Raw genomic sequence first — 17263 nt, 5'->3', positions numbered from 1 at the left:
ACAACTCCAAGAAAGCCAAACAGAAAATGTTTTCAAACACAACAGTTGTAAGCGAGAGAGTTTCTACAGCCACATCAGCTCTTCAAGGGCACAATGCTAGTGAAACGTGAATGCCAAAACCAGTTTGTCAGCCATAATCTGGATTAAAGAAAGAACTCCTTAATATATAGAGGCAGATGGTTCAGATTACTCAAAAAAAAAATCATTAGATGCAACTACCTACTTTTTCTATTAATACTTTAAGCTAATTGTACACACACACACACAAAAATCAATTGTAGTGTGCAATAGCATTTTGACATCTTCAGTCTTGAAGTTTGCTCTCACTTTCACAGAGATCACAACATTCCCTGGATCTGAAGTTAAAACCCGCTTGACTCAATAGCCATAATAAAACAGCAAAATTCAGGCTACTGAGCAGAAACCCCTCAGATTTGAGATTTGAAAACTTGAATTCTTCATTAAGCAAAACCCCTTATTCTTTTTATCCATGCATATTTTATCCCACTGGACAGAAATATTTTGTGTGGTTTTTCTTCAGCCCCTCTTCATACGGCTGGTTTATCTTGCAGATGAATGAGGCATCATTGTTATGTTTACTCTATTTCAAGAAAGTAACCCCAAAGAAAGCAAGTCAGATCTTCCTAGTGTACTTTCTTCTGGGTTTCTGTCTGCTCTTCCCCAGGCTGTCTCCATCTAGACCTCTGCTTTGGTGCTGCATAAAACACCTGCTGTTTGTAATCCTAACTGCTGATGAAGGATGAATAAATCTGAATATGTATGCCAGAAAACAGTATGGATACCTTTTGGGTCTAGATTGTTTCTGTTGGCCCTCATCTTTCTAACCTTTACCCTCACCAGCTCTACTCAGGGGAGGATTTCCAGGATCTGCTACCTAGGTTATAGACTGTTTTGAGAAAGAGAATCACCTGCTAGGTTTCCAAAGTTCATGAGTTTGGGTTTTGAGCATTTATCCTACTGCAATGACTGCATGTGCCTTAATGCAGCATTCTGGAATTTTGATTATCTAAATGGTTCTCCCAGCACTCTCATAATTTCGATGAGAACAGAGAGATGGGAGGATTCCAATTTGCCTAATGCCTTAATCTATATTACAGACTTTCTAATTAAAGCAGACCTATTACTATTAAAAAAAAAAAAATAGATCAAAACCAAAACACCACAAAAAAACCCCAAACAAACAAAAAAACAAAAAAAAACCCAAAAAACCCCAAAACCAAACCAAACCAAAACAAAAAACCCCAAACCAGAACAACAAGGAAAACAAACAAACACCATAGGGCATTTTGAAATCCTGGATTATTAGTGACTAAACAAGAAACTCTTTCTTTTTGAAACTATCACTCAGAATTGTGAATTCCAAGCAACAACTACTTCATCTTTATTTAAAATTCTCCTAGCTGGAACTTTGTAAACACTGATTTTTCCAGTGTTAGGTCTCAAGGCTCTTCTCCAAGTGTATGGAAAGTGGTACCTGTTAAGCTTTGTGCTGTTGGTCTTTACTGAAAAGAAGGTTCCCTGACTTTGCTGTAGGCTTTGATCCCTCTAGAAATGTTTCTAACATAATTTTGTGCCTAGAACTGATGCTTTCACAGGATTGAGAAAGGTGAGGACTGGCTTGGGGAGAGACTGCTGAGAGGTCTTGCCCTCCAGCTCTCAACCTTACAATCAGCAAAAAGCTTTCCCATGTTAATTTTGAGATCAAAGATAACAAAAAGGGCTTTAAAAGTTACTGGGCCTATTGGCACTGAAGCTGCTGAGAAACACAGGAGAGACTGGTGAAAAAAGGCACAGCTCACCCCAGAGTAATTCTGTCCCAGGCAGTTGCTCTATTGCAGTTTAGAAACTTACTGCTTTTTGTTGATGACAGCAACCCCAGACTTCATGAGAACATACAAAACAGCAGCTAATTAAGTACACATGCTGTCACTTCCTTTGCTTTAGATCTATGGCTTTCCCTTCTAGTTTAAGCGAAATCAAAATTAAAGACTCCGTTCCTGTTTCATCTGATGAAAGTGGGTGATATATAAAAGCCTGTGTTCCACACCCAAGGAACACACAGATCTCTAACCCCAGCACAGAATTCAGTCTTGAAACAGGAAAATTCCAGAGGCCAGCCCAAAAATGACATCCAAAATCCCAATCTTTTCTAGAGTCTTTGTTCCTATCAGTCAGATAATGCAAAAATACTAAGGTGTTCTTGAAAGAACCTGGACTCTGCCCCCTGCTTCATCCCTCTACCAAGAGGATTGTAGCCTTTTCTACTAGCTGAACCATCAGAAAGAAGTGTTTTAGGGTTTTGTCAGCTAGAATGGATTCCATTCAAGACCCCTGTCCTCCACTTGCTAAAAAAACTTGCTCCTGGCTGGGGAAAAGTCACAGAGGGAATTCAGACGCAAAATGCCATTAACTCCCCAGTGTTAGGTAGAACTAAACCCAGATCTGTAAGTGTTCTGACTCTGAACTGAGCGTAACGAATGCTTCAAATACTTGCTTAGATTTCATGCACATGTACCAAATGAAAAGAAAAAGGCTTACTAAAAATATGCACCTTTATTCAAATAAGGTTATCTCTGAACTCCAAGTATCAATTTACATCAGTCAGAAACAAACATGAAACTGTCAACTGTTTGAATTTAAAATAATAAAAAGAAAAAAGTTGACATTTTTTGGTGTTACAGTCATCAATCATTGAGAAAGGTCAGATTTTCTTCCCACAGAAGTTGCAAACCACAGCAATTAATTTACAAACCATAAACCAGGTCATTTACAAACCATATTGTGCATTTGACTTGTGAAATATTCAGGGGTGACCATGTGTTTAATAAACCCCCACCAGTACAATCCCATTATTTTGTCATTGCCAAATACTTGCACTTATCCACAATTCAAATAGAACTTGTTCTCCCTAATACTGTCCAACTGCACTCTGCATCTTTTCCTCCTAGCTGTGAAATCTTACTGGATAAGAATCAAACACATTGTCACTGCTGAAAGACACCTAGCAGGAGGCTACATTGACTGAAAAATATTCTTACAATCCTAATTTGTTGCTATTACTTCAAGAACAGACAGGATGAAATTTGAGCTGGGCAGCTGGGAGTTTTCTATTGATCCAGTGAATTATGGAAGCTCCAAGGGGAGACAGCTGTGAGATGAATCATGAAGCAAAGTCCCCAGTTTTCTGGTGTTCCATATTAGACCTTCTGTTCCCTGCTGCAGAAGTTTTCTCATTGCATGTGGGAGCCATGTCTGACCCAGCAGCCTCCTCCTGAAAACAGAAGGCTCCAAGCTTCCTTCTAGACATGGCCCCCAAGCTGCTCTTCTTTCTAAACAAACAAACAGAAGTAGGGGCTGCTCCAGCTTTAAATCAAAGGAATGAGTGGGTAAATTCACAGTAACAAAATCCAAGCTCATTCCAATGGACACACCAGAACTGCTCCTCATTCTGCCAGATATGTATCAAAATACTTTCTGCATAAGGGGTTTTGCAAAGCCTGCTGTGAGAGGAGCTCTGTTTGGATGTTGCGCTGATGCAAGAAGGTCTGCAACTGAAAGGAAACACCACTGTACAATTTCAGAACCATTTAAGAAAATATAGTAAGTTTCATTACAAGAGTCCGGGTTGTAATAGCTTAGACTCAAGGCACCTGGAAATATTTGCTGGTGTTGAAAGAACTGAAGAGATAAATTCCAGTGGGTTATTCTGCTTTATCTGAAAAGTTGTTTATTCATTGATTAGCCTGAGGAAGTAGTTTCTCTCATCAGTACAGCAAAATCTGCTCAAATTTAGAAATGAATCTATAAAGCTATATCACTTGGAGTATCCTCCATAATGCAGATGTGTTAAATGGTGTGTAGCCAGTGTCATTTTCTTAGTATAGCACAGACATTCGCTTTTTGGACACTGTACTTAAAGTAACAAAATATATTGCATAGATTTATCATTTCTCCAAACTGACAGGCACAATACTGAAGTGTTCTTCATTACAGTGAATTTGGCAGCACGTGTTGCACTCCAAGGGAGCAGACTGCAGAAATGCAATAGGAGTAGTCATATTACAGATCATTCTTTGCAGATTTAGATAAACAAATTAACAGTTCTAAGTGAAATATCCTGATGCATTTGTGTATTTTATAGAATTTAGGAAACCACAGAAATACTTATTCTAATTCTACATACAACTCAAGGACAAAGTTACCACAGATATGTAAACAAGGCAAAATTAATTAATTTCACATTCCTAAGTTGGGCCCTCTGCTTTCTTTCTTTCTTTCCTGAAGCAAATCTTCACTTGATAAGCAGTATCAAAATCACATATTCAGTCTTATGCTTTTGATATCCAAACAGGAATTGACACAAAACACTGGTTCTACAGATTAACAAACATGTCCGAAGCAAGTTTGTGAAGAAATGGGTTAACACTCAATAGCTGCAGTTTACAATACTCACCAAGTCAAGATTTAAACCAAAGCATCTGTACTTGATACGTGAAAGACACAAGACAGCTTTAGAAAAGTAAAGACAAATTCACACACTAAATATATCCTTAATCAGACTGGAAGATGGATAAAACAATCACCTTTGTTGGGAAAGTTCCACAAATCTCCCCAAAAAATTACAGACTTGAAACCATGAAAAAAGAAATCAGCCCCACAATGTACTTGAAGAAACTACTTCATCACATTTTTTCTCACTGCCCAAAATCAAACTGCAAAACAGGGAGAAAAGCCTTTCTTTGCATGTTGCGTAGAATTGTTTTTTTACATCAAGTATCAAGAGTCAGGGTCTTAAAGGCCTGTCTTTGTGTCCACATATTAAAAAGTGTTTAAGTAAGAATTAACTAAAATATTCTTATACATTTAAATCCAAGTGGTAAACAAATAAAATGTTTATAATAAATTTTTACCCACCAAAAAACCCCAAACTCCACAGAAGAACGGTTCTTTGAGGTCTGGGATTTTTTACCTTCTTTTTATTTTAATTTTTTTTTAACTGCTATGTCAGGACACTTAGTAGCAAGTTTTCTGCACAAATCATCCATCTGCAATTCACACTCTGAACAAACACCAAGCCTGGGTGCTTCAACTCTTCCTCTGGAATCTTAACAAAAGCAGAGGACTGGGGAGTTTGCCTTTCAGTATTTATGAAAAAGGGTGCACAGTCTTACCCCATCCAGCATTTGCTCCCTGTTTTTAGCATCAACACTTGAAATGGGACCTCATTTTATTTAACAAAATTCAATAATTTATAATATTGAAGTATATCCAACACTACAATTTCCCTCATTTACAGAAGTGTAGAATTTTTTCTGTGCATACAGACTGGTGTTATGTACACACAAACGGAACAGGTCATCAAAAGAACTTTTTGGCTGCTGCTTCTTGTTGGCTCCTGAAAGAAAAGGCAGAAAATAATTCTTCAAGTCTTTTTAATTTGAAACTAGCTAACTGCTTTAAATTTTCCTTTATTTGAAGATTAGGAGATTCCATTCCTTATTAATAGAGACTTAGAGAAAATATAAATCATATCACAAAAACATAATATATTTTTTCTCTTCACAAAGACACACAAAAGGAAAAAAGACCCAAACAACCCCATGTGAACAAACAAACTGACTTTTAAAATACTCTTGAACATTTTCTGAAGCTTCTCAGTTTCTGATTTGCCTAAATATCAGGGAAAGAATTGACTTTAAGTGGGATTTCCTTTTGCCCTCTGGCACAGATCATTACTTTTCTTAGTGGATACAGACACTGTGGATCAACCACATCCAGGTGTTGGAATTAAAAACGCATCACAAAGAACTGCAGGGGATCAGCTCCTTGTTTGTCTTGGAAATCATCATTCCGGCTCAAAGCAAAAACACTACCAAGCATGGAGGTTGTCCTTTTCATCAATGCGAATAGAACTTCAATATCATGACATCACAAGGAGGGGGAGGAGAAGAGAAAGACCATCCCAATGAAAAAAAGAAAAAGAGAAAAAAAGAAAAAGAAAAAGAAAAAGAAAAAGAAAAAGAAAAAGAAAAAGAAAAAGAAAAAGAAAAAGAAAAAGAAAAAGAAAAAGAAAAAGAAAAAGAAAAAGAAAAAGAAAAAGAAAAAGAAAAAGAAGACATAGCAGTCAGGTTGAACCAGGTCAGGTTCCTACTTGATACATGGTGGGTGAATGGGGATAGAATAAACCAAACTTCATTATGATAATTCAACATTTTCAGTGGGTTCTGGAACAGTGGTAAATTTTGCATTCTCAGAGGTTTTGAAGGCCTGACCAGTTTAAATCCCAAGTGACCCTATCTGAATTCAGTGTGGACCCCGTTTGGAGCGGAAGATTAAACTGGAGACCTCCCAAGGTCTCTTCCAATCGGAATGATTCCTTGTTTTAACAAGATTAACACAATGATACCATTCCAATGACATTATCAGTCAGCAGTTCTAAAACTATTTGCCCTGCTGTCTTTAAGCCACACCAGACTTACCTATACATTACATAACCAATGAATAACACAGTTTGCACTGCCACAAATATGAAGAAATGCATTGTAGATAAGCAGGATGGGAATGGTGGCAACTCTGGACACTTCTGTTTCTCACTGGATGGCTAAAAACCAAGAAAAGAGCAAACAAGACATCCCATCAAAAGACTTACAAAACAAAGGCTTTGCAATTGTTTTGCAACTGCAAAACAGAAGATGGAGAGAAACTACAGTACTCTGAAAAAATAATCTTACTACTCATCTCACTCTCCCCTCCCGCCTCTACATTTCTCAGACAAATTGCCTGATGTTAAATTGAGGTTTACGTGGGAAAGAATACATAAATATGGTAAATTAATCAAGGACCTTCTACAGATCATAAGCTAATTCAGCTTAGCTGCTACCTAGGCTAGACTAAGGTACTGCTGAATGTGAACACAGTCATTTTTTTTTGCATTAAGAAGCCTTAAGGAGAGCCTGCCTGAGTTTTCCCTGATTAAAGCTCTCCCTTGTGTGCAGAAGCACCACAGAATCTCCTCTGTATAGAGCTGTTAAGTAGGGGGAAAACACACACACAAAAAAAAGCACCTAGAAAACCTAATTGCTTGACCTTGCTTCCACAGGAAATTAGACTAAAAATCATGCTCTTTGTGCAAAACTTCTCATCAAGACCCAGATCATGCAGTTAGGTCAAGGCAGCATAGTTTTAGTGAAGCAGCTTAATGAAGGATTAATTGCTCCCTAAATTGCATACTGGCTCTCCCTAGCTTTTCACTAAGAGCCAGAGAAAGCCGTATTACACTTACACTTACACTCCCAGCACATAAATTACCGTGTTGCGTTGCACTAAGTGCTCTATGTCCCTCTTCACTACGTGGAGGTGTTCTTTGATGTCATTGAAGTGCTGGGCTGTTTCGTAGACTCCTGCAGAGCCAGGGTGCTGAGCCCCACTGATGGATCTCAGAGCATCAGTCACAGAACTTCTGAAACAAGACAAATAACAAACCAGCTTTCATCACACACCAGCTTTTCTATAAAACAGCAGCTATTCTGGACAGCTTTTAGATCATTAGAATTAGGCTGAAATACATAATTGCACCAAAAGGCAGCAAATTTTACCAACTCTCAAGAATACCTCTCAAGAAATAATCCTTTAGTCAAGCTACTATTTTTAAAAATCATTCATTGTGCAGACAGTTGCCATTTGTAGAGTGCCCCATCTCTCAGTCACGCTGAGAATAAGAACTAGCAAATATTCTGTTGCCAGACATCTGCTTTGCCTGCCTGACTGCTGAGGGCTGTAGAACAAGAGTTCTGTCTGAGGCGCTGGCCAGGGCTTTAGGATCAGCAGAGTTTGCAATCTTTGTAGAAACCCAAAAGCTGTTTGAAAAATAAATAAATAAATAAATAAAATCAGTCATGTAAGAAATAAAAACAAGGAAGAGGCTTTAGGGATAAGAAAAGATTTAGATACATCCTTGTTTCGTGATTACCATTTATATGAGGAACTCAATTCCCATATGCGTTGTCAAAATACTTAATATTATCTTATTGTGAATTCATTTTCCTTCTACAACAAATGAAATTAAATCCAGAAAAAGTTGAGGTTTCATAACTAATTTGGTTTGAAGTAAACTAGTCAATGAAAGAAAAAAACCTTAATCTCTAATCAATATGTTTATATAATTTTCCCCTACTGTGCTGTTTCTTTTGAGTTGCAAAGAGGATTATTCTACAGCTAAAATATTTATCATGTGAATGATAATCTCTTCATTATTAACAGAATAGACAATCAAAATGTATGCCTTTGGATTTCTTTTTAATTTACTTAAAACTTTCCGTTTGGTCGAGATGGAAGCATACTTCAATGCTTTCATGGAGTACTCCTAACTCTCTGTAGAATGGTCAGCAATTTTTTCATTTACCTGGACTTGCAATTGTAATGATAATTTTAGTTATAATGATAATTTTAGTTATAATGATAACTTTAGAAGTAGATTTCTCACTGAAAGGTTTTACCTTAAATAGCCTGTCATGCCCACTGCCTCATAACCACTGACAGTAATTCTGTCTTTCCACACACCTCACAGTGTTATAACACAAGTGGGACACTCGCTTGGTTCTTCTCCCTCCTCACAGAACCGTCTCTATATAATGAACAGAAATCTGCACACCCACCTTCCCCCAGACTAATCCAGACTTTGTTAAAAGCAAAATAACTTCCCTTAATAGACACGCCTGTGTCAAATTGAATTTATATTGACTTTTGCACTAATAACACCCTGCTGATAGTTTCTATTGTAGGAACATGCAAGATTCTTCTGTAATCAGGTGATTAAGAAATCCACAATCTTGCCAAGAAAATTACTTGGCCCCTAAGTCCTTTTCCTGCGGGATGACAAGCAATGCACAGAGGGGCTGTTTATTTCTCTCTCTAAATAAAGCATTTCTTTAATCTAAGAAAAGTATTAAGATGATGTTACGCAAACTGTGAGCTGGTAAGTAGTCACTAAAAGGGCAGAATGCCAATGTTAACAAGAAAATCTAATTTGCTCGCAAGGTATAAAGATTTGTCAAGAATATTAACATAAAAGCTTCTGTGGAAGAACAAGTGCAAAAATGGAAGCACTCTAATCTTCATTCTACAAAAAAACTGACCTACTTAGATAAATCACAGGAGCTGCCCTTAAACTAATATGGGGGTGGGGGAAGCACAACTGAAGGAATTGTTTTTCTCCTTTTTTTTTAAATACAAGGTAAGTAATGTTATGTTTTAGCTCCTGCAAATGAAGGGCTAAACCAGCTTAAAGCCATTCCTGATTAAGACAGCAACAGTAAAACATCTTAAAAGAAGTATTGAGACACCCCCATCAAACATAAGCATCTTCACAAATCTATTTTAGCAGTATAGCACATTCAAGATAAGGGATTTACTTCATTGTTTTTAAAGGGGCTAAACTTAGCTGTTGAATTTTATTATAAAAATAATGGAATTTCATTATAAAAAAGAGACAAATTAGGGCACTTAGCAATCCTTGGGGCATGAACTGACTTTATTACAGAAATTAAATATATGCAGGGAGTCTTCACTAAGGAACTGACACAAACGTAAAGTTTGTCAATACTGTCTCACTGAAATAATACAGAGGATTTAAACGGAAATCATAAAATTCAAACCACTCCCATAATATTCGGAAGGTGTTTACCTTATTTCTTTTACTTGTCTAATGACCTCTTCTTGGGTTTTCACAACTGTCTCTATCTCTTGCTGGGAAACCTGGTAGGGGCAGGGGGAAAAAAAGATCAACATATCTTGGAAAAAACAAATGGATCCCACTGCTGAAATCAGGCTGGGTTCTGAATCACCATGGGTTTTATTTACCTGTCCCTGCTGACCTGGAGACCCAGCTCCTCTTTTGGCAATCTCTTCTGTGACTGCAGAGACATATTTCCTCTGCTCGTCTAGAATCATGTCCAGCTGTCTGTTAAGCTGTTTGATTTCCAGATGAATTCGATTCTGCCCCTCAAAGATTTGCCTCAGTTCACGATCACTCACAGTTTCAAAAACATCATCTGCTGCTAAGAAAAAACACAGGGGCTTTTTACACATGTGCACATTCCTCACAAGTTGCATTGGATCATTCTTCTTGCTCCCTTAACATATTCACATCCATCTACCTTCTCCTACAACTTCACCATCCCAACGTCCAAAAGACTCTGTGGCAAAGGGATTATTTCATATCAAAGAAAGAGCTGAACCATATCTCAAAAATGCATAATGGGACCTTTAGAACATAATGTCATAATGTATCACTATGCAATAAAGATGACAATTTTACATTGAAATTTCACCTTTAGATGCCCAAAGTATATTCCCAGTGTATTTGCAGTCACATACAGCTATTATACATACAGAAGTAACAAATGGCTTCCATTATATTTTCAAATAATTGGGTTCTTGTCTGTCCAGCATTAGGCAAGCATTAAAAAGTTTTTCCATGTTAAGAACATGTTCCAAGATATGCACTAGCCCACCTTTAAAAAAGTTTTCTATGAATATACAGAAACAGACCAAAAAGATGTCCTTTAAATAATGAAAAAGGCCACGCTGTCTTAATCACCACCTTACAGAAATGCATGACCTCCTCTCCCTTCTGTTGTTCATAATTCCCACCATGTTTCCAGTCATTCATTTTGTTCTCAATACAGGCACACCACCAGGATAACTTTAGAAACAGGAAACAAATTACAGTAAAGACTTGAAAATAATGTAAGTAACATCAGTGGGAGCTTAGCAAGATCAGCCAGAGTATCCCTAGTTCGGAATATCCTGGAAAACAAATGTTTTCCTGGACAACTGAAAAATAGCTCAAATAACTTGCCTGGCTGTCCTTGCACATCAGGATGTTCCCTTTGAAATTCTTCCTTCTTCTTATCCAATTCTTGCTGAAAGTGTTCAAACTGTTCTTGATACTTCTCTTTATCTTTCTGAGGGATTTCTGCATCTGGTGTTGGCTTTAAAACATTATCAGAGGGAAGGGCATGTGTGAGATTTTTTCATGTTCTCCCCCACTCTCAACACAACTGACTCTCCTGGTCAGATTTCAGATGTGAACACCTAACAAAATGACTGCAGCACATTCATACATTTAGCTGAAGTGAAAAATCACACATTCCCATGTAGATCAAATAGAAAATTTTCCCAATAGAAAATTAAAACAAGTTTAACAAGGATAAATGCTGTTTAGCAGTACGGAATCATCCTAGAAGTAGGGAAAGTTGAAAGTGAGAACAGATATTGGCCCACTTCCAAAAGAAAATTTACTTTATAATACTTCACGGTTTGATTTAACATCATGAGTTTTGTTGCTTCACTGGTGCTTCCAGAATTCTGGTCTTGAGAATATTAATGACAATATTACTGAAACGTTACAATACCAGTTTAATTTTTCTAAAGCACGTGACAGCACAGCCACATGCCAAAATTGTGAAACAGGAATGCCATGTGTGACTTAAGAGGAAATACCATAATTTGGTGCTGCACATACAATAATATGTACAATACAATATTTTACTAATCATGCATAAAAATTCTTACTGCTTCCTTCCCAGGTTCAGTCAGCTGGAAGGTCAGAAATGACAGCACATCATGGTCATCTGTATTCGACAAACAAAAAAAAAACCACCTTACAAATGTGTCTAACTCCCAAGCCAACCTCCCACTTGCAAAGGATCTTCAAAAAACAGCATCCTCACAAGAGGATGTGCAGTGGGGAATGAGACTATACAGGGGCTTTGTCAGGAAAAAATGAAAATTCTTTAGCTGGAGCAAGGAAAAGTCCAAAGCATGTAAGTAATTTGGGACTGCAAGAGGGTTCATTACATCATCACGGTCAAAAATTGGTATAATGGATCAACACGAGTAGTAAAAACCCAACCACCCAACCAATCAATCTTTCTTGCAAGCCTTACAAGTCCCCACAGCATTTGCCATAATTTTTAACATTTTCTACCTGCAAGTGCCCCTGTTGCTGCAGATATTCCAAAATACCCTTGTGATGGCAACACCATATCTTCCACTTTGGCACAAAACTCATAGTCCTCTTTATCCGGAGTAAAGCCATTATTAATTAATACCTAAAAGGACAAACAGTTATGATTTTCACCACATTTTTGTGTTAATTGTTTTGTCAGTTCGCAGTAATGCTCACAAAATACAACTTTTTTGGGTAACTCAGCTCATACCGGAAACAAAAAACTATTTATTTTTTGAAAGAAACATTTTACCAACATTTTACATAAGCATTCTATTTGCAAAAGTCCACATCCTAAGAAGGTTCTGGGCAACACAGAACTGATCTACACCAGTCATCCCTTGCAGTTCTGATTCAAAGCTTAAGGAGATTCTGCAGATGCATCCCCAGAGAAAGAGAGAACTGCTAAGTTTAGCAGCCACATCTGGGACAGAGGAGTTCCCAGAGGAGGCATCAGGGCCCAGGTGAGAACAGAGCAGCCTTGGAGGCTGAAGTTTAACTTTCAATCAGGAGTGACAGGCAGCTTTTCCCATTACAACATGGTACAAGGTCTGCCCTCTTCTAGGTGCAGTCATGTTTACTTTTAGAGAAACTTCTACTACAAAATGATAGCTCTGCACTTTATGGCTGCTACCTGTGAATATATCAACAGCACCTTTCCAGAAGAGATCAGGTGCCAACAAACACACACTCTGTAGCTTTCACAACCTGGCACCACACAAGTATTTTTCTCTCCTTACCTAGAAGGAATTCACAATCAGCTAGTATTTAGAAAAGCCTTGAAGACCCCCTTATACCAGTGGGTTTTAGTCTTTAGTCTTGAAAGCCCTACTATTTCTTGGAGGTGAGAAGCCCCCACTAGAAAATTTAAATCTACTGTTGAATAGTTTTAGGTTTTTAGTCACATTTCAAGAACCTCTGGTACAAAAATCAGCTATAAACCCCTCTGCAACTCTTAGATTAGCTTAAGAAATACCAAGCTCAGGAGCAGCTCGATCACCTGTAGCTTAAACAGATCCTGACTTTGGGACACCTCTCCAGGCAAGTCCAGAGCAACAGAAGGGTTTCAGCACATCATGAGTGTGTTTGCACAACTGCCTCCTAAGTCACATTAGAAAAATCAGCAATACCTGCATTCTAATGCAGCCAAAACGCTGGAACTGACATATTTGTTGCAACTCTGTGAAAACACAGTTTCACATTTAAGAAGCTGAGAAAAACAAGTAATTCTGTTATTTGGGACTCACAGTCAGTGTTTTTTGGTAGTAGGTGATCTTGACTCGCACAGGATAGGGCTTGTTCCGAAAGTCCCTCTGACAGGATGCCAGGGCTTGCGTGGATCCATCGCTGTGCAAAAAGAGAACATCAATAAAACTCTGTGTTATCATTCATCAGCTGGGACAAAAAAGTGTCTGACTCTCACTAAGCAACCTCATCACATTTTTTCAATCTGCAAGAGCTTTTCTAGGCTGCTCTGCAATTGCAGTGAGCTTTCTGCAGGGATCTCCAGTACTGCATGCTGTACTCAGGACACAATCCAGACGGAACGCAGCAGTGGGGAAGTCTGTTTTCTGAGATACATCCTAAGACACAATTTTCAGACATATTCCTGCACCCAGGAACCTAGATGGAAATAAGCTGTAGTGACTGCACCAACTGAGCTAGACACCTCTCCTCTCTGAAATCCAAAAAGGTGTCCATTGTGCTGCTGATAAATAATCAGAAATCAAAATGAATCCAACTAATTTAACAGCAATTTGCTTTCAGTTAGTCACTTCTGCCAATTATTAGCTGTGTGTGGAGGACCCCCATAAGCAATAGTCTGGACTGTACCTGTATTCATCTGAGCTCATCCATCCCAAAGAGCGTATGCCAATAAAATATCCATCAGTTGCCAATTTCTCTGCTGTTACTGCCAAAGCAGTGTTTTAACAAATAAAAACCCTCAAATGTAAAGGAAACAACAAAGTTTTGTATGAAAGAAGCTTTATAATGCTTCTCAAAGGGTTTCATGGAACAATTCATCATTCAAAAGCAAGCATTCAGCAATAACGCTGAAAATAAACTTACTTCTGATGGTCATACAGCAGCTTTCCATTGTTGCCTACAACAATCACTCCGGGATTGTTTTTCTAGGGAAAGAAATGGCACACAAATGGATTAGTTTAATTTGAAGGGAAATATCAGCTACATCTCTGAAAGCCTTCTGCTAAAATCAGTCTAAAATGTCTAAAAGCAAGCCAAAGTTGTGCAGGGAAAGCAAAAGCACCCAAGTAGACCTACTACGCATTGTTTAAGTTTCAGGATCGTTCTGGACTGGAAAATTAAGAATTGAATACAGCAACTGTCATCCTCATCAAGCTACAAAATCTTTGCTGCTGAGCTGCCTCAAAGCAGATTTCTCCCAAGAAAAAGAGCATCTCTGAATACACGTATAGAAATTGGTGTTTCCAGTGGAAGGGAAACGTGACTATTTTATTTTAGCCCTTTGAAGTGAAAGAGGGGAAGAGTAAGAAAACAACATCCTAGTTTCTTCCACGAGAGACAGGAAATTAATTTGTCATCTTTGCTGCAAGAGTTTCCTTCCAACCAACCTTCCCATCATTGTCAAACGAATCGAAGAAAATTCCAACACCGTTCCATTTATCAGCTGCCCCGAAAACAGGACCTTCCAAGCCTTGCTCTTCTGTAAACCAGATTGCCTATGAAGAAAGCAAAAAGTCATACGTCAAGATTCACTTTTAAAGCACATTTGTTTTTCTCAGTTACATTAAACTGCTCCTACCAATCCATCAGCTCCAATGCGGCCTCTTCCTGTAACTCGAAAGGTCACTTCCACTTCCCAATATTCAAATATTGATTTGTTTTTTGTCCACACTGAGCCCTTCTGGCTTTTCAAGGAGGTTGTTATACGGATCTGATCTGCACTTGGGATGGCATCTATAAAGAAAACAAGATGTTCTGACTTTCTGCTTAGTAGTATAAAAGAACAACAGGCATACATTCAGAGAGAGATTCATTTGCCTGCATTAAATAACATTACTTTTAGGGATTATTTTCTTGAAAAAGAAGGGGGGAAAAAATCTAGAGACAGTTGCCTTCATGTCACTTGCATCATAACGTCAAGTAATAAAAAAGGTACATTTGAGAATTAAGCAGTAGCAACTAAGTTAAAGTCTGACAAAAACCAAAACCACAGCAGAAGTTACTGCAGACAAACTGTGAAGATGGAACTGTAAATGTCAACACCTTTCACAACGGGGGGACACTCAGGAAAGGCAACGAGCCTTTTGGAGCACCACGGAACCCTTAACCCAGAGCGCACAGAAACAAACGTTGTTCCACGAAGTCCTATTTGCATTTCGAGCTTTAAGACGCCGAAACCCAGCGGTTTGTGTGGCAGCCGGGCCCGGGCCGAGATGGAGCGCGGCAGCAGTGACACATCAGCACTTCCCGGCAGCGCCACGAATGCCCTCCCCGGGCCCGCGGCCGCCGCACCAGGAGCCCATAGGGCCATGGGTGCCTTCGTACCTGCGGGCAGGCCCGGGCACCTTCTCGCCACCGCAGCATCTCCCCTGCGCCTCCGGTGCCACGTGGAGACCGAGGGCACGGCCGGCACCCACGGCCAACTTCGCCCGCGGCTTCTCCCCGAGACCCCGCGTCCCTCGAGCGGACCCTGCCGCCTCCACCTCGGGAACGCCACTGGCCCGGCCCCGTCACCCCCGCCTGGCACTTACTGCCCGTGTGCACCCAGAACGGCACCGTGCCATCCGCCTGCACCAGGTGCGGCCCCTTGAAGCTGTACTTGTACTCGAAGCGCCGATGCGGCGCAGCCGCCGCGCCCTCCGTGGCCTGTGCACCGGAGAGCGCCGGGCGGCCGAGGGCGAGCAGGAGGAGCACCAGCGGGGCGAGCGGCGCCGCCATCTTGGCCGAGCTGTGGGGCAATGCACAGGGCCAGCGGGGCGGCCCCTGATTGGCCGAGCTCGGGGGCGGGCGCGTGAGGGGCGGGGAGAGAGGCGGGACCGCGGTGAGGGCGGGGAGCGGGCGCGAACAGGGGCGGGGCTGAGGGCGGGGAGCGCGCCGGGAACCGGGGCGGGGCTGAGGGCGGGGGGTGGGCGGGCACCGGGGCACCGGGCACCGTCGGAGCGTGCCCCGATCCCGGTCCCTCCTGGTGAATTTCCGAACTGCCCCGGGTCCGAGGGGCTGTGCGCTGTGAGCTGGTGTGCGGGTCAGCCGCGTTCGTGCGGCCTCTCAGACAGCTGCGAGCCGCTAACGGTGCACAGAATGTCTGAAAGATAAATACCCTGTTCGTTCCCCTCAATGTTACTTCCTTAGCAAAGACGGCGTTTCCACGGGCTCTTTTCGGTTCATTTGCAGAGCAGTCGGAAGTCCCGCGGGAAAATCCACGCTGTTTCTCCTAACATGCGAGACCAACCTTCCGCAGAGGTGAGCAAAACAAAGCCCAGGTGACAAGGTGGAAGGCAGGCCCCAGCCGTGACCGGTGACAGCGGGGACAGGTGGGGATAGCCCCCGACACGGTCCAAGATGAGGAACACGGCTGCTTGTCGGTGTGCAGCGTCACAGAGCGGGGCAGGGCTTGTCTCGGAGTTAAACCAAGCACTGAAGCAACAGTTAAGAGCTTCCTTTTCCATTCTCTTCGTTTTCAGCCTGTCTTACAACCTTATTGGGGAAGAAAATAATTATCAGGAGTGTTTTTCTTTTTCAGTTTCTTTACACCCTTGGGTTTTGTTCTACATTTTTCATACCCATTTGATTCTGACATCCCTTCTTTTCCTCTTAATCTGCAAGTATGAGCAATCTAAGACTCAGTAAGTAGGTTCAGAGCCTGCTAAAAAAAGAGGATGACCTTGGAGGCATTTGGGAGAGATTAAGTTATTTTTCTAAAATGGCACACATTTCCTTCAGCATGGGTGAAAGTAAAACCTTACATTCTCACTTCTTTTTCAGCTACACAAAGGAGTAAGCAAATATATGACCAGATGAAACTTGGCAAGCAAAATGTTTCTGAGATAAATTTTAGAATGTCTATGTATAAGCATATTGAGGATTCTTGAGCAGTTAACACTTGTTTCTATAGAGAAAGAAGTGCTTGACGTTTTGTTTTGTATAGTGTCTTCCATCCAACAATATTCTAAACCATCCCTGATTTCTGAATCTATTTTGCATTTTTAGAGCATGTATGTGGGAGATGTCAAGGGAATTGGGAGTCTC

At 40.3% G+C, this 17263-nt stretch overlaps 1 protein-coding gene across 2 annotated transcripts; it reads right to left on the bottom strand.

Moving 5' to 3' along the window:
* Positions 1-2555: 2555 nt before the first annotated feature.
* LMAN1 (lectin, mannose binding 1) lies at positions 2556-15959 on the bottom strand. Of its 2 annotated transcripts, none has more exons than XM_066569918.1 (13): positions 15769-15959; positions 14817-14971; positions 14626-14733; positions 14102-14163; positions 13279-13378; positions 12011-12134; positions 11596-11654; positions 10880-11012; positions 9880-10076; positions 9704-9774; positions 7330-7480; positions 6501-6622; positions 2556-5416 (listed from the first exon to the last, which is right to left on the bottom strand). In XM_066569918.1, the coding sequence occupies exons 1-13, from the start codon at positions 15953-15955 to the stop codon at positions 5380-5382; spliced, it is 1506 nt and encodes a 501-aa protein (XP_066426015.1). In that variant the 5' UTR covers positions 15956-15959; the 3' UTR covers positions 2556-5379. The 2 variants fall into 2 exon arrangements, with proteins under 2 accessions (XP_066426015.1, XP_066426016.1); XM_066569919.1 differs by having other exon boundaries at positions 9880-10073.
* Positions 15960-17263: the final 1304 nt, after the last annotated feature.

This window comes from Molothrus aeneus, assembly GCF_037042795.1.
Source record: "Molothrus aeneus isolate 106 chromosome Z unlocalized genomic scaffold, BPBGC_Maene_1.0 scaffold_55, whole genome shotgun sequence".
Lineage (NCBI taxonomy): Eukaryota > Metazoa > Chordata > Aves > Passeriformes > Icteridae > Molothrus > Molothrus aeneus.
Note: the sequence above shows the minus strand (reverse complement) of the source record. Positions and strands in the feature narration are given on the sequence as shown.